The sequence below is a fragment of the Ambystoma mexicanum genome, chromosome 7p (assembly GCF_040938575.1).
Source record: "Ambystoma mexicanum isolate Mex_15411 chromosome 7p, UKY_AmexF1_1, whole genome shotgun sequence".
NCBI lineage: Eukaryota > Metazoa > Chordata > Amphibia > Caudata > Ambystomatidae > Ambystoma > Ambystoma mexicanum.
Window position 1 is genome coordinate 647463461 of NC_090939.1, and position 20503 is coordinate 647483963.

The 20503-nt window shown below is 47.1% G+C and overlaps 1 protein-coding gene across 1 annotated transcript in view; it reads left to right on the plus strand.

Annotated features, from left to right (window-relative positions):
• Positions 1-20503, plus strand: part of EIF5B (eukaryotic translation initiation factor 5B) — a 1211079-nt gene that overhangs the window by 750037 nt on the left and 440539 nt on the right. The window contains exons 12-13 of the mRNA XM_069636688.1: positions 6676-6786; positions 7119-7186. Coding sequence (XP_069492789.1) covers positions 6676-6786; positions 7119-7186 — 179 coding nt within the window. The remainder of the gene's footprint in view (positions 1-6675; positions 6787-7118; positions 7187-20503) is intronic.

A 20503-nucleotide genomic window follows, 5' to 3' on the forward strand; every position in this document is an offset into this window, starting at 1 on the left:
CGGTACAGGGGAGAAATGTCCTGATAATGACGGACAACACGGTGGCCATGCACTACCTCAACAAAAGAGGAGGCATAGGGTCACTGCCACTGTGCAGAGAGGCAATGCAGCTCTGGTTTTGGGCAATTCAGGAAGGAATCTCTCTATCGGCAGTTCACCTAGCTGGAGAGAAGAACTTGACAGCAGACGCTTTGAGCAGGCAGAGCACTGTCTCCCACGAGTGGGAGCTAGCTCAGGAAGTCTTTCAAGAGATCTTCGCCCTTTGGGGAATCCCTCAGGTGGATCTGTTCATCACCAGTACCAACAGGAAGTGCAATCTGTTCTGTTCAAGGGAATTTCCCCCGAGAGGAGCTCTAGGGGACGCGTTCGTAGTGGACTGGGAGTTTCCACCAGTCCCTGTTATTCCTCAAATGATCAGGAGGTTGAGAAAATTCTAGAAAACCATGATCCTAATTGCCCTGGACTGGGCCAGGAGAATGTGGTACCCGGACCTTCTGGATATGTCCATCTGCCCTCCAATCCGTCTTCCACTCAGAGAATCTTCTCTCACAGAAGGGAGGTCAGGTTCTCCATCCAGACATCAGAACCCTCAACCTTCACGCTTGGCTTCTGAAAGGTTGAGGTACAAGGATTGGGACCTCCCTTATGATGTCACGGAGGTGTTGCTTTCGGCCAGAAGGCCAGCAACAAAGTCTTTATACCGCTGCCGTTGGAACAAATTTTGCAGCTGGTGTAGAGAGAACAATATCGACCCTTTTTCATGCGGTACACCAACAGTGTTATCGTTTCTACTCTACTTGGCAAACTCAGGCCTTCAGCAATAAAAGGCTATCTCGCGGCGCTATCAATCTTCAAGCGCACTGCGGTGTAACCTTCGTATTTCAAACTACCCTTAGTAATTCAATTTCTCAAGGGTTTAACTAATGTCTATCCTCCAAGACCATTCCAAGTTCCCTTATGGGACTTAAATTTAGTCTTAAATTTCCTAATGGGTACTCCCTTCGAACCACCCCACTCTTGTTCGCTGAGATTTCTCACTCTTAAAACTGTCCTATTAGTAGCACTAACATCTGCTAGGAGGGTGAGCGAATTACAAGCTCTATCTTGTAAACCCCCCCCATACTATTTTCCATAAGGACACAGTTGTCCTACAGGTGAAGCCTAATTTCCTCCTAAAGGTGGTTTCTGAATTTCACATCACTCAGAAAATTACCTTACCTTCGTTCTACCCTCCTCCCCATCCGGGGAAAGAGGAAGAAAGGCTGCATAGGCTGGACCCAAGGCGAGCTCTTAGCTTTTACATCAGCAGACTGGCTAGGATTAGGCAAGCAGACCAACTGTTTGTAGGCTACTCGGGTCACAATTTGGGACTACCCATAACAAAACAGACCATTTCCAGGTGGATTATTTTGGCCATTCTGGAATGTTACAAACTGACAAGGAAAGAGCCCCTCAGAATTTTAAGGCTCATTCAACCAGGGGTATCGCAGCCTCTTCGGCCCTCCAAAGAGGGGTACCGGTCCGAGACATATGTGCGGCTGCCACACGGTCGTCCGCACATACATTCACAAGATTTTACAACTTGGATTCCTCCACTAGTCAAGAGACCAGATTTGGCAAAGCTGTATTACATTCGGTCCATTCCTAAAAGGGATGCATGACCTTCTTACTCCCACCTCCAATTACATGACACTGCTATGGGAGTCTATCAAAGATAAGGAATACGTCGGAGGACACAATCCCTTCGAAGAACAAGTTACTTCTTACCTGGTAACGTTCTTTCGATGGGATGTTCCTCCGACGTATTCCTTTTCGCCCCTCACATCCATCCCTGCAGTAATACTTCCCTTGTGGTTGCAGCTCACGCTCCTTCAAGGTCAATAGCCAATTCATGCAAGACTTATCTTATGCTACAAAACGGAACTGAGCAACGGACGCCGCGCGTGGCTATTTATGGGCATGGTGACGTTGGCGCCGATACGGTGGTTGTCGAGGGACACCAAATCGGCAGACGTCGAAGCGCAGCGCCCTCTACAGAGAAAACCTTTCTGAGGCCTGCAAGTGGGAGACAAATTATCTAAGATAAGGAATACGTCGGAGGAACATCCCATCGAAAGAACGTTACCAGGTAAGAAGTAACTTGTTCTTCTGACCATGTGGGCTCTTTGTGAGCCCACAGTGGCAACCTCCATATTGGTCTCAACTGGTTTAGGACATTATAGGTCCCTTGATCAGCCCTCTGTCTTCCTGTGTGGCAGGCTTTGGCTAAGTGGCAGTTCCAGTGACCAACCCTAATGATTGGGCATCTAATCCTTTGCCCCCAAACCCTTTGAGTGATTGGCTGGCTGGTTTTGTCCAGCACGTTTGTGCAAGGGTGTTTATGCTTTGCCCTGCCCCACCACCTCTTCCTGTTTTGTTACTGCAATTTGGAGGTGGCAGGTCCGACGATTTGCAAAACTTTGTGCGCATCCTGACATTTTTGCAATTTATTTGAGCAATCACTTGGCAAAATTTGTAGTGGAGTTGGCATATTCAGGTTTGGGTGTTTGTGCCACTGGAGAGGTCTGGTCTATGCTCCCTAAAGACTCCTGGTGACTCTCCACATCTGCTGGGTTGAGCTTGCAACTACAAAACCTTTTCTGGGCCGTTTACTGTCACATCCTGCCATTTACTGGCAGGATCATCTGCTTGGCTGTGGGTCATCACTGGTGCCCAGAGGGGTCTTGGTACTTCAGCACCCTGCCAGTTCTTTAATTCGGGACGTCCAACGGTGCCTCCAGCCACTCTCCACATCCTGGGATTGTTTGCTGCTTTGCTGCCTTGATCTTTGTTCATGGAGCTGAATGGAGCCGTTTTCAGAGGTTCCTACTTCTTTCTGGGGACCTCCTGACCAAATTCTTCTTTCTGGGGACCTCCTGACCAAATTCTCTGATGCAGGCTTGAAGATGGAGGTTCAGAGAAGAGCCTTTGTTTCTTTCCTGGGTCGCTGGCATAGAGTGTAATTTCCTGAGAAGTGAATCATGAAACCCCACCTGTAAAAAAAGAGATGGTTAGTCACTGGGTTGTTTCGTATTGCTGGAGCAGCATCTTTCGCAAAACATCCGATCTGAGTATATTTGCGACCTGGGGTGCCAGATTATTCGAGATACTCGCCCTTGTGTACTTTCTGGTCTTTCGGTAGAGATTCCCTGGAGGTAGGTCTTTAGTTTAATTCCCATAAAACACTATTGGGGGGTCCTACTGTTCTGCTACTTCTTCCTCTTGGACTCTGGGCCCATCTTCCGATCTCTGGAACACTTCCTTCAGGTCTCCTCTTTCCTTCCGCATGATTACTCTTTGCAGCATCCATACCTGTGGGGTCAAACAGACTTGCTACACTAAAGCGGATGACCCTTTATCCAGTGGAATTGTGAACCTGCTCTGGAAATTTTCTAAAAGTGATTCTGCCCTTGGACATTTTCCTGTGCCAAGAATCATCATTTTAGAATTTAGCTGTGATTGTATATCTATTCTTAAAGTTCTCCCCCTTTATTTTTGTTATGGTGAATGCACTTTAGATGCTGTAACTGCATCTGGTAACAATGTGTAGGTTTTCCTCTGAAATGTAGAAGGGCGGTAATGGTTCTCAAATGTCTTATTGATTCTTTCAGCCATTGGCTATGTTTTACAATTGTTTCATACTCTCGATGACTGTAATGTATCAATATATGTACTTGTTTATAAGTTTTAAAATAATATCCTAAGCGGTCCAAATGACTCTGGAGAAATGTTATAGGCCTTAGGGATGTTTTACTTATTTTCCCTGCTGTTACTACTACCTCCATAGTCGTCTGGGGGACAGACTTTCCCATGTGTGTGAACTGGCAGCAAGTGGGGAGAGGGGCTATCTGCCCCTAATGCACATTGCTCCATGGGCTTCGATGTTGCTGGGCGTGTTCTGGGAGGCTAGCGGTCCACAATTGGACATCCACCTCAAGTTTGAATGTTGCTAGTGTCCTTATTTTAGGACTTGGAATGCTCCCACCCCAAATTCCGAAGAGGAGCTGGAGCCAGAAACCAAGCTGTCCACTGGAGCTGTGAAGGCCCACAGAAAATAACTGAGGGAAGCCAGAGGACTGCTGCAGAAACCGATATTGGCTCAGCCAATACCACTGTGACGTGAAACTTGGCCTTCTGCTGAACAAGGGAATACCTCTGTGAGGTGAATATCTCCCTTTGACTGGTCAGGCCAACTAATCACCTGCCCTACTCCAAGTCCATCGCCTGTTTTCAGTCATTGGGCTGTGCATCTTTGCATTTTCTCTGAAAATCCTGTATCCAGCTGGTCTGTTGCAAGGATTTCTGCCTGGCCCAACGGCTGGAACTGTTCGTTGGCATCCCCAAGGCTCTGCTGCAACACTGGAAATCTGCTGTGCTGCCTGTTATGCAGAGTTTGCATGCAGTACCCTCTGGGACCACTACACACAACTATGACCACAGGTGTAAGCAAAACCAACCTTTGGTACAAGTATGCCAGGCTTATCTCAAGAGGGATTGTGAGCTTGTAAGGATGATACACAGAGGTCTACAATTAAAAGTATTCAGATAGACACTTAAACTCAAGGTTTCTGGGTGAAACACTTTAAGTTCCATGAACTTTTGCAAAGAGAGGTAAGTTCTCTGTCGGGTTTTCACAATACCTTATATTAAAGAAAAAGATGCAGCTGAAGACTTCTGTTCCTGGCAGCTCCTGCAGATCTCGCTGCTCCTGAGCCTCAGTCGTGGGATAAGAGGGAGGACGCCGGGGGACTCCTGCACAGCACAGGGACTGGTCACAAAGCTGGCAAACTGGCAATTCTTCCATTCCGGTAGCTGTTCTTCAAGCACACAAGCTGGTGTCCTTCTCCCTGGTTAATCCTAACCAGCTCCGACAATGGCGTTGAGGTTGCTTACGAGTTGATTGGTCCTACCAACTCAAAGGAAGAAGTAGTCCTTGAAGTGCTTCTCTGTGCTTCTCTGTCGAGGTGAACGTGGCGATTCGTTCTTGCAGCAGGGCTCCACCGGGCAAACCAACGGTCCAGTATTTGCAGCAGCCGTCCTCTTCCAGCTTGTCTTGGGTTCTTTCGTTCCAATGGTTGACTCTGCCTTCCAAGCCAAGAGACTCACCTTTTAAACAGTTTTCTCCCATTCATTCCAGCCTAGCTTCCACTCACCCAGCAGGGTGTCTGTCCTTGCAGTACAGTCAGCCAGCCAATCACGCCAGAGTGCATTTGAGTCTCCTAAGAGACTAAGCACAGGGAGTTACGGGTACCTCCCTCACTTCCTGCCCACCCCAGACACTCGGGCGCCAGAGGCGGTCTTCAGTCCTGAAGCCCGCCAAAGGCATAGAAACAAAGGGACCAAACCTGGTTCGGCACGCAGAGACAAACTCTAGAAGGAACTTTCCAAAAGGAAATGGTGAAAAAAAGACGACCAGTACCTGTTCTAACAAGGGGACTTAGGTGCCATCTTGAAAAACATGGCTCCCGCGATTTTTAGCTGCCAGTGTTAGCGGTCGGGAAAAATCATGGTAGTTTGTTGTAAAACCACTGTCACCAGCCATTTCGATAGGAAGGGGTAGCAGGGGACTGCTACATGAGTTTCTAGACATCGGGGATACTAGGTAACACCTCCAGCACTCTATTGTAAGATAGTGTGTGCTGGGTCTAGGAATTTAAAAAGACTAGTAAAGTCAATTAAACTTTACATTCTCTGTGAAACAGTAGTTTATCCCAGACAAGGTATTTAAACCTTGAGAAAGCCTAAAAAGCTTCCCTGTGTCACTGCACTGAGGGTGCTGTGTAACAGTCATAAAAAGATGATGCCTGTGGAGTTATCCAAAACCCCATAATCAAAGAACGCAAGAGTAAAACACATCAAAATACACGCGAGAGTGGGGAAAGAAGGCTCACTCTTTCCAGGTATAAAAAATCAAGTCCTCAAAAATCCAGCAAAGTTGCTGGGGGTCTCTAAGGCGAAGGGAATTTGCACATTTATGAGAATTCGCCCTAACACTGCCCTCCACAACAAGAAAAACCTGCTGGAAGCCAAAAGTCCTGCCGCTGAGTTTGCGAGTGCCTTGTATCCCTACCCGGATCAATGCTAGAAATCCATCCCCCCATTCGTCAACGAGGGTCTATCCTTCATCGTGGTCCCAAACTTAGCTGCCTCCCCAACTGTCCAAGGTCTCTAGAGGAGCCTGGAGACAACCGGTGGTGATCCTCGTCAAGCTCCCTACCCGGCACGATGACCACAACAGTGAGTCACGTCTTCCGCAGCGATTGGCTGTCGCCTGGGGCAATGTTTTACTTTCTAGAGGTTCAGAGGCCTGAGATAATTCTAACACTTGAACCATTCCCAACCCACTGGGTTTGTATTGGGTGCAAAGTCCTGCTTACCTTGGCGCTAACCAATGACTTTTTCTGTTTTCCGCTACAAAATATTGGTATTTGAATGCTTTGATTGTTTTAAGAATGCAAGGTTGTCAATGGGTTTTTTGAACGATTTCAGCTGGGTACATATTACCCCTTAGTACAAATGATATGAACTAATTGTACCAATCTTGCAGTAACTGTGCACCACATCTCCTCATCCCAAAATATCCAAATGTCTCTGTTGGTTAACATCCTTTCCCTGTTTGTCTGACCTTTTACATAGCTGCGGCATACTCATGTGCAAGATGGTGAAGCTGGTGGAATAACGCAACAAATTGGCGCCACCAATGTACCACTGGATGCTATTTTTGAACAGGCAAAGATGGTGAAGACTGTAAGTAATGTTTTTCCAAATTTTTAAAATGAATGCATTTGCAGAGAGACAGCATGCAAAAGGAAAAGCTAGATACTACAAGTGCAAGCAATTAATGCCAAGTGTCATTCATTATGTCAATTTCTAAAATTGCTTTTTCTAAAAAGTGATGAAATATGACACAGATTTTTTGACCTGCTCTGGTTTGAACGGAAGACGCTCATATTTTGTACTATAGCTTATTAATAGATGAAAATTAAATGGGGTTTTACTATGTGCAATTTTTGCTTGGAAATTGTGTTTTAGCTTAGCTAAAAAATGAGCCTTGTAACATAGTTATTGCAATATTTTAGTTTGACAGAGAGAAAGTGAAGATACCAGGAATGCTGATTATTGACACACCTGGCCACGAGTCTTTCAGGTATGGATTTTCATCACTTGTTGGATATATTTTAATAGCTTGTTACATGCCCTGATTGTGAAAAAATTACTATTTTGGCATTTCATAAGTGGGGTTTAGATAACAATTGGCATTTTGCTGTATTGCTTGTATTTTTCTATACGGTACAATATCCTTTTTTTTTTTTTTTGCACATTTGGTAAGCGCATACAAGTATATGGAATCTGTGCAGCATAGCAGTATATGTAATAGCATAAAATGCATAATAATTGAAATGCCTAATCCTTGGAGATACAGTAATTGCGTATTAATTTTTGGGAAGGATATTGTCCTGTGCCCTTCGATTGAAACCGAAAATTAGATCATTACCATGTTTACACATTTATTAAGATGAAAACAATGTAAAGAAAGCATTTAAAAGTACTTTTTTATGTGGCACAGTATTCATACATAAACATTGAAGGGGGAATGTTAGCATAATGAGTGACAAGTGGCCAGGATTTCAACCTTGGTGCTTTAAGGCTTAGTTTTTTAATTAATCCAAAAACAAAGAACATTATAATACAACCAAAAATGTATTTGAGAAAGAAAAATATGCAATATAATTTCTGCCATACAACATGTGTGGCGATTCCAGGCAATATAGTCGCCACTCCCCAGGGGGGAGCCACCCCCCTTTGGACTAGGGAGGTGAGCCTGCTACACTTAACATCCCATAGGGGGTAGTGTAAGGGGGAGGGTCCCTCTGGAGGAGACCGGGACCCAGAGAAGGATATGTCACCGTGCCTCTTCTCCACCCAGCTACTAACTCCCTTGCAGGAAATCTAGGGGCTAGGGTTTTCAGTAACCATACACATCCTTTTGTAAGGGCTGACTTGTCTTTTGACATTGCATTTACCCCATCTCCTGGAGAGAGGATTAAACCAGCCCACTGGAGGAGCATACTGCAGCCAACATATCACGGAGGAGTTCCTGCAGACCCAACAGAATTTAACGGTAGCACCCTGGACCAAGGAGATGTGGCTGGCGAGAGAGCAAGAATGCCGGTATCAGTGGCCTGACCGTGGACTCTCCCCAGAGACCAGCGAGATGCAGCAGTAGGCAGGCAGGCAGGAGCAGTCCCGAGAGGCTGCAAGAACCAAGCAGGGGGGCCCTCTGATGGCCAACACGGAGCCCCATTGAAAAGTTACATAAACGACTCTGCCCAGCCTGGAAATCTGTGAGAACTAGAAATGGGAGCCTCTCGCAGCAGGTGCTGAACGCAGCTAAAAGGATGCATAAGTGACTGCACCCACCGGGATGCTACGAACCTGAAGAAGTGGAACCTGGGCAAACAGAAGTAAAGTACAGCTGAAAAGTTGCATAAACTTCCCTTCTTTAAGCGAAGAACCAACCCAACGCAACACCCCTTCCGCAGAGCATCGCACTGTTAGGGAGAATTCTCTGTTTAAGCTGAATTTCCTAACCTAGTGAGTCCGCCAGCAGCTTTGCTGGATTTTTGGGGTTTATTTTTTTTCTCCTGCCAAGAGTGAGACTCTTTTACCCTCACTCTTGGGCATGATTTGAGTGTGTTTCTTTGAATCTAGATGTGTTTAATGGGCTATGGGGTCTTTTACTCTATAGGGCTTCATGTGTTTTGTGATGTGTGTTACACAGCACCCTCCGTGCAGTAACACAGGGGTGTCACAGTGACCCCCCCAATATAGACTCCATACCCTGGGACTGACTACTGTCTCCCAGGGCATGTAAAGTCGCCATTGACTTTACTAGTCTTAAATTCTGAACAGAACCAGTACAAACCATCATATTGTGGACGTACTGGCTGGGGCAATTTAATTGCCCCAGGGTCTGTTAGTCGAGGGGGCACGTCTCCGTCCCCCCTGATCGAGATTTGGCTGGTGGCAGTGGATGCTACTTTTTATTTTCAACCGCGAATATTTTCCTATGGGATTTCCCATTGTTTTAGGCTACTACCTTTATTTAAGTATTTACGGTAGCCTCGAACATACCGCCGGTTTATTTAATTAATAATTCTCCGGTTGGTATTTTTTGCCAAAACTTGATTCTAAAATGGCATTTGTGTTCTCTTTTCTGACTCCAACCCAAGTCGAGCCCTTTGTTCCACTTTTTGGCGGGCTTCTCCACAGAAGCCCTCCAAAGTGGTGCCACTCTGTCTGGGGTACTTAGGAGGGGTGGAGGGAAATTTAGGCACCCTGGACTGAGTTGCGTAGTCAACTCAAGTCGCACACCATCCTGATTGGCGCAACCACTTAGCATGTTTGAGTGACAGCTAGGCTGAGTGAATGGGGGTTTGCTGCATAAAAGCAGGGCTTTGGGGACTGGAACTTCAGAAGTCGCCACAGGACCTAAGAATCCGACGAGGGAGAAGCTGAGCCGACCTGCCACGACACCACTACCGGTGGAGCCCTGCTGGACTGCCTCACCACTTTTCCCAACGACAGAGGAGATCTCCCGCCGGAGAGTCTTCTTCCTTTGACTGGTGGGGATGACCAGTTTCACCGTCTTTTCGCTTTCCCGACGTACCTCGTGGCCGCCTTGCCCGTGCCAAGCACCCCGGCAACCGGGATACCACGTTTTACCACGACCGCGAAACAAAGGTACCACCTTTAACCGGAAAACTCCGCGGCTGGTTTCTGCCCTGGTAGTGCAACGACCTTCATCTTTCCTCCAAGTCGAGATCTTCTCTTCCTCTGGACGACGACGCAACTTGCACCCACTACCAGGAACAACTGCCACCGCTGGAGGATCCTTCCCATTTAAGGTACCGTGTCCCGCCTGGCTTCCCTTGCTACCGACTGTACGGGGTAGATTTAGCCCCTGGCTTTCGAACCTGGGTTAGCCTGGGACACCCTGGCTAAACTTTCCTAAAGCCTTTCTAAACTCTTTTTGAACCCTCTGCAAGACTTTCTAAGCCTAGTGTAACTGTGTGATCTTGGGCGCATTTGTGCTCTGCTCTCTCTAAGAGTGGGCCCAGCCTTTGGACTTTGGCTCACCAGTGACTTTTGCTCTTCTGCCTTGCTAACAGTGTTCCTGAACCTTAGAGTGGTGTACCTTTCCATATTCTGTCTGTTTCCCTCTCTTTCTCACAAACTTATTGGAGTGCAATCTAGTTAAGCGCTCACCTCTGTATGAAAATAAGTGGTGTTTTACAGTGACTTATCTGATAAGGAAACAGGGGTGTATATATTACAATAGTAATTGTGTTTAGAATATTTTACAATAAGAGTGCTGGAGTGTTTCAAACTGTGTGTTTTTAAATAAATAATTATATACTTTGATACCAAAGCTCTGGTCAGTGTTTGCTTGTATTGTATATGAGTTCCTATTGTGTATACTTTGCACAACTCTTCTTGAGGGAAGTCTGACTGCTCAGCCACAGCTACCAGGTAAATCTGGGCGATGCAGACTGCTACCAAGTGGGTTTACTGCCAACACCTGTAGTCTTAAATCTTTTGCAGTGGTCCCTAAGGGAACTGCACAGGTTTCTGCCTAACACTGGTGTACAGCGGTGGGATTTGTATTGAGTATAGACTTAGAGTGCTTTAGGATACCTTAGTACAACTAACCACAAAGCTTAACACTGAAAAAGTAATCTTTCTAACATGTCAACTATGGAAACTTATAGTCAAGAGTCCCTTGCTACAAAAACTGCTGATTGTTTAAGAGTATTATGTAAGCATAAGAACCTCCTGACTAAAGGCAAGAAAATGGAATTAATAGAAAGGTTGTTAGCTAACCAAAGTCTGGATGATGGGTCTGAGGAACCTACCATGCCAGAAAATGTAGATAACAGTATAGAAATTGATATTGATCAAAATGTTGATAATCTTGAGGAAGAGTCAGAAGAGGAGGGTGAGGCTGCTGTGACTGTCCCCCCAGGCCTCTGTCTGCTCTACCTGCTGTACCTACTGGGCCTTTGCCAAGTCCCACACTTAGTCCTCAATATCTAGAATTAGAGAAAATGAAACTTGAACTAGAGTTCAAGAGACTGAATACTCTGGCTGAACAGAGACATCAGGAAATGAATCAAGAACTAAGGCTAAGGGAAATGGAGCTCAAGCATGAGCTAGAAATGAAGAAATTATCTGTCGAAAATGCTTCTCTCTCTGGCTCCTCTAGAAGTTCCAGTCCTAAAAGACCCCGGATGCCTAAAGAATTGGTTGGTATGTATGAGCCGAATCTGGATGTGTTGGATTGGTTGTCTCTGTTTGAATATAATCATGGGCTCCAGAACATCACAGGAAATGACTTACTCACCTGGTTGTTCTCTAGGCTTCCCCCTGTTGCAACTGATGTGGTAATGGAGTTGGGGGAGGAGGATAGGAAAGAGTATGAATGTGTGAAACTAGCTCCGATAGCTAGGTTTGGGAAGACCCCTTCCCAGTATCTTAAGAGGTTTAGAACCCTCAAAAAGCATGATGGTACCCCTTGGGCTACCTGGGTGAGTGAAGGGCTGAAAAACTTAGAGGGATGGATTAAGGGTTACAAAGTGAACACTTATGAAGGTATGAAGAATCTTTTTATGATGCCTGCTCTCCTGAGCTCAGACAGGACATGGCTGATTCAAAGGAATTAGATTCCCGAAAACTACCTAAGGCTGCTGACTTGTGGGTTGCCAACAGGGCCACTCACAAGGATTCTGGGGTAACTCAGAAAAAGGATGAGGGGAAACAGCCTAAAAAGGACTTCAAAGAGAATTCTAATACTGCAAATTCCAAAGAGGGCCCCAAACAAAACCAGAAGGGTAAGCCACCAGGGAAACCACAGCAGAATAGTGTCTCCTCTGGTGCCAAACAAGAGGGAGGTCAGAACAAGCCTCCATTCCAGAAGGCATTTGGTAAATGCTTTGTTTGTGGCTCTACTGACCATGTGAAAGGAGATCCCAGATGCAAGGGTAAACCTTCAGGGATCCAACTTGCCTCCTTAGCCTTCGCTCCAGAAGAGGAAGTCCCAATGGCAAGTGGAAACTTTCTACTGCTGGCTGATGAACCCATTGGAGTCTCAGCCAGTGTTTCTTTAGTCTCTCTGGGGTTGTGGGAACAACAGAATTTAGATGTGTATAATTCTATCCCAGATAATACTAAAGAGTATTATAAAGACAGAGTCCAGGTAAATGGTCAGGAGACTCCTGCCATTAGAGACACTGGGGCTAGCATAACTGTGGTGGATGAATCATTTTTCAAGGCAGAGGATGTTGCTAAGGCACCCAAATGCCTCACCAAGTTAGCTGAAGGGCCTGTGCAGATGTTACCAGTTCTCATCCAGTGTAATGACATGGCTGTAAAAATACCTGTCGGTGTACAATGTGAAGTGCCAGGTAGGGTTCTGTTGGGTAATGACCTGAAAGCTCTTGGAGTTGTCACATACCCCCAGACCACCTAGTAAAAGGTTACAGGAGCTCACAAAACCTGCAAGAGAGAAAACCCTGCGAGGGTTATCTCAGGAGATGATGACAGAGATCACTCCTTTACCACTGGAGCAATTCACTGCAGTAACTACCAGATCAGGATCTAAGGGGCAATCCAAGACTCCTAGGAAAAAGTCAGCAGACATAGTGAGACTTGGACTAGAATTCCTAGAAACCTTCTCAGTTCCCAGGAGCTATATTTTATGAACTGGAACTATGGCCAAAGGTGTTTACAGAGTGGGATAGGTTTGGGGGGTCAGTGGCCAGCAGCCATCCCCTCGCATGTATTTTGATGTTTTCTTTTTGGGGAATAGGGACACCGATAGGTTAGAATAGAATTCTGGACCGAGAATTGTTGAGCTTGTGGAATTCTGGCAAGCACCTTTTCTAGCTTTCTTTCATAGGCAGGGTTAAGTTAATAGGTAAAGACTGTTTGAACCTATCAAAATGAAAGGTCTAAACCATGTCTTGATGTCATCCTGATTCTGACCTACCTCATGTTATTTATTTCTGAAGCTTAGCAAATGAGCAAACTGACCCCTAAAATTATTGGTTTTACCCAAATTGGTCGTTTACAATTGTTCGAATGAACAATTGACCGAATTTAAAGGGTCACAATTGACCTTTTCACAATTGTCCGAAAATATATATATATATATATATATATTTATTATATGGGTTTTGGGGGGTTTGGCGTTGGGTTGGGGGTTGTGGGGGGTTTCCCCCCACATATATGGTACAATTGACCTTCACAATTCGGTCAATTGTGAAAAGGTCAATTGTCATTCGAGCAGTTGTAAAACGATCAATTCGTATATAACCAAATTATTATTCATTGTGGTGTCCATGTAACAATTGAATAGTTAGTGAAGAAATGATTTATGAAGATTTTATGAGGCCTTTAGATATTGAACCATAATCAAAGTTTGTACCAATTCTTGTTATATTATGTAAAAAGTGTTATTTTTATTTGCGGCATAGTTAAATTTACTGGACATGGGATTTGTTATCATTACCTAATTGCATCTATAATCTAGGTAATATCCAAACTCTTTCAATCACATATCAATAGCTGTTTTAGCATTCCTAATTTTGAGAGTCCAAAACTGTACAATCTTGGTGGCTTTAAATCATGTGGGTTTTTCTCTAGGCCTTTTTGTTTCCAATCCCTTTGTTTATCTGATTTTTATTTTAAAAAACTTGAAAATGTATAATGTTAATTAGAACAAATCTATATATTGTAATTAACGTACGTGATTTTGTTTAAAAAAGAAAATCTATCAATTACCCTAGTAAGAGCAGCCTGTATCTTTTTCAAACTGCATTTTCATATATTTGTTTTTTTATAACTTATTTAATTTGTTGTGCAGACGTGTTACCATGCCAATGTTTACAGTTTAATGGCTGAAAGGAAATTAAAAAAAATATTTTCCAAAAAAAGGAGAGGGAGGACATTTAGGCAAAGTGTGTGTAAAGCTAGTTTACAGCGTAAGTGCCCCAACTTTCTCGCCTGTTGCTTAAAGCAAACAATACTTTTGGTTATGCGCGCACCAACTACTCGTTCACTGATGATCTAGGGTGTAATTTTCTAGTTTCAGCTTATATTGGTCAAATTGTGGAACGTGAGGAAGCATTGAGGCTGCCTTATTTAGTGCACGAAAGAATACACTGAAAGTAAAGAAGGACTTTTGATTCAGTGAAGGCAGCCATTTTAGCCACTTTTTGACATAAAACGTGTTGATTGAAAAATGAAGCACTTGTCCACTTATTTCGCTGAGGCCATAATTTTTCTTTATTTAAATGACGGCCTCCATTTTTATTTCCAAATGCATAAATGGGCGAAAAAATTAATACAGGACATTCATTGCTTAAGGAAATTTGACTTCACTGTATTAGCCGATTCAAATTCTAATTATTTTGATTTCCAAGGATCACAATATAGAAAATGCTAGATTTCTTGTTTTGAGTGTCCCTTTTTGACTTTTTTTTTCCCATGTTTGCAATCGCTTCAAAATTAAGTGCATCCATCAAGATGACATTTGTTGAACATTTTTCTTAAAATCATTGACTTGTTAAGGATGTGAGGTTTCCAAATTCCAATTAGTCACTGTAATATTATGATTTTCAAAGGTCACAAACAGTAAATTCAAAATTTCAAGGGGATTGGGTCCTCTGACGTATTCCATATCTATGACAGTAATCACCACAGCTGTGCTGCTATCGAAAATCTTTGTGTCCTGCGTCGATACGCTGTCCTCGAGGGCCTCCGTCGAGCCGACGCCACCGGATGTTATAAGTAAGACGCACGACGCCCGTAGCCTCAGTTCAGTTTCTTCCATGAACGTGTTCGCTTCGGAGATCTCGGCACGCCTCGATTCTACTGATTCCTGTTCTTTCGGTTCTTCGAACCTGTTGCTTCATTGCTATCGAATATGATGTCTTCGGCTTCTTCCACCCCGCGGTCCGGGTTTAAGAAGTGTCAGCTATGCGGGTCCAAGATGTCCCTGACGGATACGCACAATGCTTGCCTCTGGTGCGTCGGGGAGGACCAGGATACAGACAACTATGTCGACTGCCAATCGCTCACTTCGAAGGCCTTGCAGGAGCGTAAGAAGAAGCTGCAGGTCGGTAAGGTGGCCAAGCCCCGGCAGTCGCGTTCCACTGGTCTTTCGACAGACGATTCGAGGGGCGACTCTCCGCATCGTCGTCGTGAGTCCGGGAGTTCTCGATCTGGGAGTCGGTCCCGCCATTCCTCTGCCTCTTCGAGGCACTCCAGGAAGCGCCGTCACAGGTCGGCGGGTAGCTTGTCCCAACAAGCATTCCACTCCTGAGGAATGGGATTCGTTCCAAAAGGAGATGTTGGCAATTTTTCAATCGCAGGGCTCCGGTCCGGCCGCGCCGTTTGAGGATGCCGGTCGAGGCCGCGCTAGAGACACTGCTTGTCCGCCTTTGGGCTCGAGCATTCGTTGCGACCACCGGGCGCCTTCGAGGTCCCGGTCGGACAAGGATGGTCACTCTAGGCATGCCCGTTCCAGGTCCCGGTCCTCGACACCATCGAGACAGCGTGACTCTGTGAAGTCTTCGAAGAAGACATCGACGCCGGCGGCACTTAGGTTGTCGACGGATTCTCTCGAGGTCCCGCCTCCTAGGAAGTCGTCAACGTCATCAGCGCCCAGACTGTCGAGAGACACGCTCGGGGCTCTGCCATCGAGGCCTGTGTCGACACCGTCGAAGCTGTCGGCACCACGCTCAATGTCGACGCCCATTCCGTCGACGCCCTCAACGCCTTTCGAGGCAGCTTTGTCGGAGGTACCCCGTGGCACGGTGGCACCCCCCAGAAAGGCGATGGCTAAGGCTTAACATGTCTTTCTGCCTTTTTCTGTACCCTCTTACCAGCCTCTGGATCATATTTCTGAGGTGGAGGAGGGGTCTGAGGAAGGTGAGGTTCCTGCACAGGTTCCTGATGACATTGTTTCTGGTCACAGTCAATTTGAGGACCTGCGTCAGTCACTGCACGATGCCAGTGTTCTTGACACCTCTCCGGAGGTGGAGTTTGGTAGGCCGGAGCCTGGCACGCATGCCGAATCTTCCTATCGATGCCTCGTGCCGAGGGTGACTGAATACCTGGGTTGGTCTGCCCCCCCTGGGGATTTTCAGCAGGATGACCTGACTGATATCTTGGACCGAGGTCCTCCAACTGACCCGGTGCTGCCATTCCATATGGCCTTGCAGCGAAGAGTGGCTGCGGCTTGGACTTCTCCGGAGAGTCTCCCGGCAGTGAGCAAGTCCTTGCCGAAGAAATATCGCCCAGCCAGTAGCGACCCCTGCTACTTGACAACGCACCCTACTCCGGAGAGTTTGGTGGTGCAGGTGGCTACGGCCCCCGCAAAGCAGGCGTCATATCCTACCATCCCTCCTGATAGGGACGACAAACGTTGTTTTGACGGCTGGGCGAAGAAGGTATTTTCTTCTGGGGGTATGGCGCTTCAGGCTGCCAACTCCTTTTGTGACTTGTCTCGTTTCACGCACTCTGTGTGGAACTGCATTTCCTTATCGGCTGATCATATCCCCAAAGGAGAGGAACGGGATGTTTTCCTTGCTATCGTGCAGGATGGCAAGGACGCCATGTGTGAATCCGTTCAGTCCGGTATGGACTTGGTTGATTGCGTCAGCCGGTCCATGGCAGCGAGCACCGTAATGCGCAGGTTTGCGTGGTTGCGGAAGTCGTGTTTTGCTCCGGATGTGCAAAGCCGGCTCCTCAACATGCCCTTTGATGGTGATCATCTTTTTGGCAGCAAGGCTGACGAGAGTCTTGAGAGGTTGCAGACCTCGAAAGCTGCAGCGAAGTCGTTGGGCACTGCAGTCCGCCAACCTCCGCCTTTTTGTCCTCGCGGACAGCAATGGAGAGGAGGTTCCTTTCGTTATTACTCATCCTTTAGTAGAGCGAGAGGAGCTGCAAGTCAAAGGGGCAACCGAAGGAGTGCCAGAGGTGGAAAACAAGGTACTCGAGGTGCCAAGGCCGCACAAGCAGTTGCCTCTTTGCCCTCATGCACTGCCACAGCCGCTTCAGCTCAGTCATGAGGCCCATGCTTCGCCGGTTGAGGGAAGGCTGGCACAGCATCTTAGAGTGGAGTACCATTACTTCAGATGTGTGGGTTCTGGAGATTATAGCCCATGGCTACTGTCTTCCTTTCCGGCAGAGGCCTCACAACAATCCACCAGGGAATCTCTCTTTGAAGAGTCCGGATCTGCTCTTTGCGCAGGAAATGCAATCCCTGCTGGAGAAGGGCGCCATAGAACTGGTGCCTGAAGAGGAGAGGAACAAGGGATAGTATTACCCTTATTTTTTGATTTTGAAGAAAGACGGGGGATTGAGACCTATCATGGACTTGCGCGGTTTGAACAAGCTCCTTCGGAAGGACAAGTTCAAGATGGTTACTCTTTCTCAAGTCCTCCAGGCACTTCAACTTCAGGACTGGTTGGTGTCTCTAGACCTCAAGGACGCTTATTTTCATGTGCCGATCCATCCCAAGCACAAGAAGTTCCTGAGGTTCGCGGTTGGCGACTTGCACTTTCAGTTTCGGGTCCTGCTGTTCGGATTGACATCCGCCCCGAGGGTCTTCACCAAGCTCATGGTGGTGGTGGCAGTGTATCTCAGGAAAGGGGGGATTCACGTCTACCCCTACCTGGACAATTGGCTGATCAGGGTGCGCTCTCCCGAGCAAGTCCTGGACCATCTGTCCGTCACCTGCCACTCCCTTCACAAGCTGGGCTTCTCCCTCAACTTAAAGAAGTCCCACTTGATGCCAACTCAGAGGCTCCAGTACATCGGAGCAGTCCTCGACACGTCCCTGGGGCTGTGTTTTCCTCCCCACGTGAGGGCTCATCACATTCAGCAGATGGTGCACAAGTTTCAACATGCCCAGAGTCTTCCTGCGTTCGAGTTCTTGAGATTGCTTGGCCTCATGGCATCCTGCATTCTTCTGGTGCCAGAGGCCAGGTTGCAGATGAGATCTTTGCAATGGGCACTCAAGCTCCAGTGGTCTCAGTCCTCCGGCAGGATGTCGGACCCCGTTCAGGTGCCGCCCTCAGTCGCCCAGGACCTGCTGTGGTGGGCCGTCGAAAGCAATCTGATGAAGGGGGCTCCGTTTTGGCTGCCTTGGCCGGAGGTGACGATCATGACTGACGCGTCCCTCACGGAATGGGGAGCTCATGCCAACAAGCTGACAGTCAGCGGTCGTTGGTCTCTGTCGGAGTCCAGACTCTATTTCAATCTGTTAGAGCGGAGGGCCGTCAGGCTTGCCCTGAAGACTTTTCTGCCGACTGTGCGAGGAAAGAATGTCCTGATTCTGACGGACAACACAGTGGCCGTGCGCTACCTCAGCAAAAAGGGAGGGGGGCAGGGTCACTTCCTCTGTGCAGGGAGGCAATCCAGCAGGAAATTTCGATCTCGGCAGTTCATCTGGCCGGAGACGAAAACGAGATTGCGGACGGTCTGAGCAGGCTGAGCGCGATCTCTCACAGGTGGGAGTTGGCTCGGGAGTTTCTCCTGGAGATCTTCGCCCTTTGGGGGACCCCTCAAGTGGATCTCTTCGCCTCCAGTGTCAACCAGAAGTGCGAAAGGTTCTGCTCGCGGGAATTTCCTCCAAGTGGAGCCTTAGGAGACGCGTTCGTGGTGGAGTGGTCATTCCCACTGCTGTACGCGTTTCCTCCAATCCCTGTCATCCCGCAAGTGCTGCGGAGGCTACTGGATGATCCTCATTGCTCCAGCATGGGCCAGGAGGACGTGGTACCCGGACCTTCTTGACTTGTCCATCTGCACTCCACGTCGTCTTCCCTACCGAGACGATCTGCTCTCACAGGAGGGGTGGTCAGGTTCTCCATCCAGAGATCAGATCCCTCAACCTTCACGCTTGGCTTCTGAAAGGTTGAGGTATAAGGATTGGGACCTCCCTGAAGACGTGATGGAGGTGTTGCTTTCGGCCAGACGGCCGCCAACAAAGTCCCTGTACCGTTGCCGTTGGAGAAAGTTCTGCGAGTGGTGCAGGGTTAAGAATGTGGATCCTTTTTCATGTGACACTCCTGTGGTTCTGTCTTTTTTGCTTTCTTTAGCCCACAGGGGCTTGCAAGTGGGTACCGTTAAAGGTTACCTGGCGGCGCTGTCCATATTTAAGCGCTTGTCTGAGGAGTGTTCTTATTTTAAAATTCCTTTAATTTCTCAGTTTCTAAAAGGGCTCACTAATGTGTTCCCTCCGTCACCTTTCCAGGTGCCCGGTTGGGATTTGAACCTGGTTCTCAAATTTCTAATGGGTGCTCTGTTTGAGCCTTTACATTCTTGCCGTTTGAGACTTAACTCTTAAAACTGTATTTTTAGTTGGTCACTTCCGCTCGCAGAGTGAGTGAGTTACAGGCACTTTAAGCCACCCTTCACTGTGTTTCATAAGGACAGGGTTGTCCTTAGAGTTCGTCCTTCCTTTCTTCCGAAGGTGGTGTAGGAATTTCATTTAGGCCAGAAGGTTATTCTTCCGGCGTTTTATCCTCCCCCCCACATCCTGGTAAGGAGGAGGAGAGGCTCCATAGGTTGGATCCTAGGAGAGCTTTAAGCTTCTACATTTCTCGCATGTCCCGGGTCAGAGTGGACGATCAGCTCTTTATTGGTTACGCTGGAAGGCGTTTGGGCCAAGCTGTGACTAAGCAGACTTTGTCCAGATGGATTATCTTGGCAATTTCTGAATGTTACCGCTTGGCAGGTAAGGACCCTCCGGTAGGTTTACGGGCCCATTCGACTAGGAGTATGGCTGCCTCTACTGCCCTGCAGAGGGGTGTTCCTATTCGTAACATCTGTGATGCAGCCACTTGGGCTTCGGTCCATACTTTTATACGTCACTACTCCCTAGATTCTATCCGTGGGCAGGATCTGGCCTTTGGCAAGGTGGTCCTTTACTCTGCAATATGATTGGACACTCTAAATTTGTGTATTCTAAATTCTTTTCCAACCTCCTTACGTTGGTACTGCTTTGGGAGTCTGTCATAGATATGGAATATGTTGGAGGACCCAATCCCCTCGAAGAACAAGTTACTCTCTTACCTGGGATGGTCCGACGACGTATTGCATATAGCTCCCTCCCTGCCTTCCCCGCTACAGAATTTCTTATGCGATTGCAGCTTACGTTTCCGCAAGGCTTTCTGTGGTCATACTGGCAGTAGATTGGTGCCACACGTTCTGGGGAAAAAACTACAACTGAGGCTACAGGCGTCGTGCGTCCTACTTATAACATCCAGTGACGTCGGCTCCGCGGAGGCCCTCGAGGACGGCGTATCAATGTCATTGACGCAGGACGCAGACACCGAAAGATTTTACGAAGCAGCAAAGCTGTGGTGATTACATGTCATAGATATGGAATACGTCG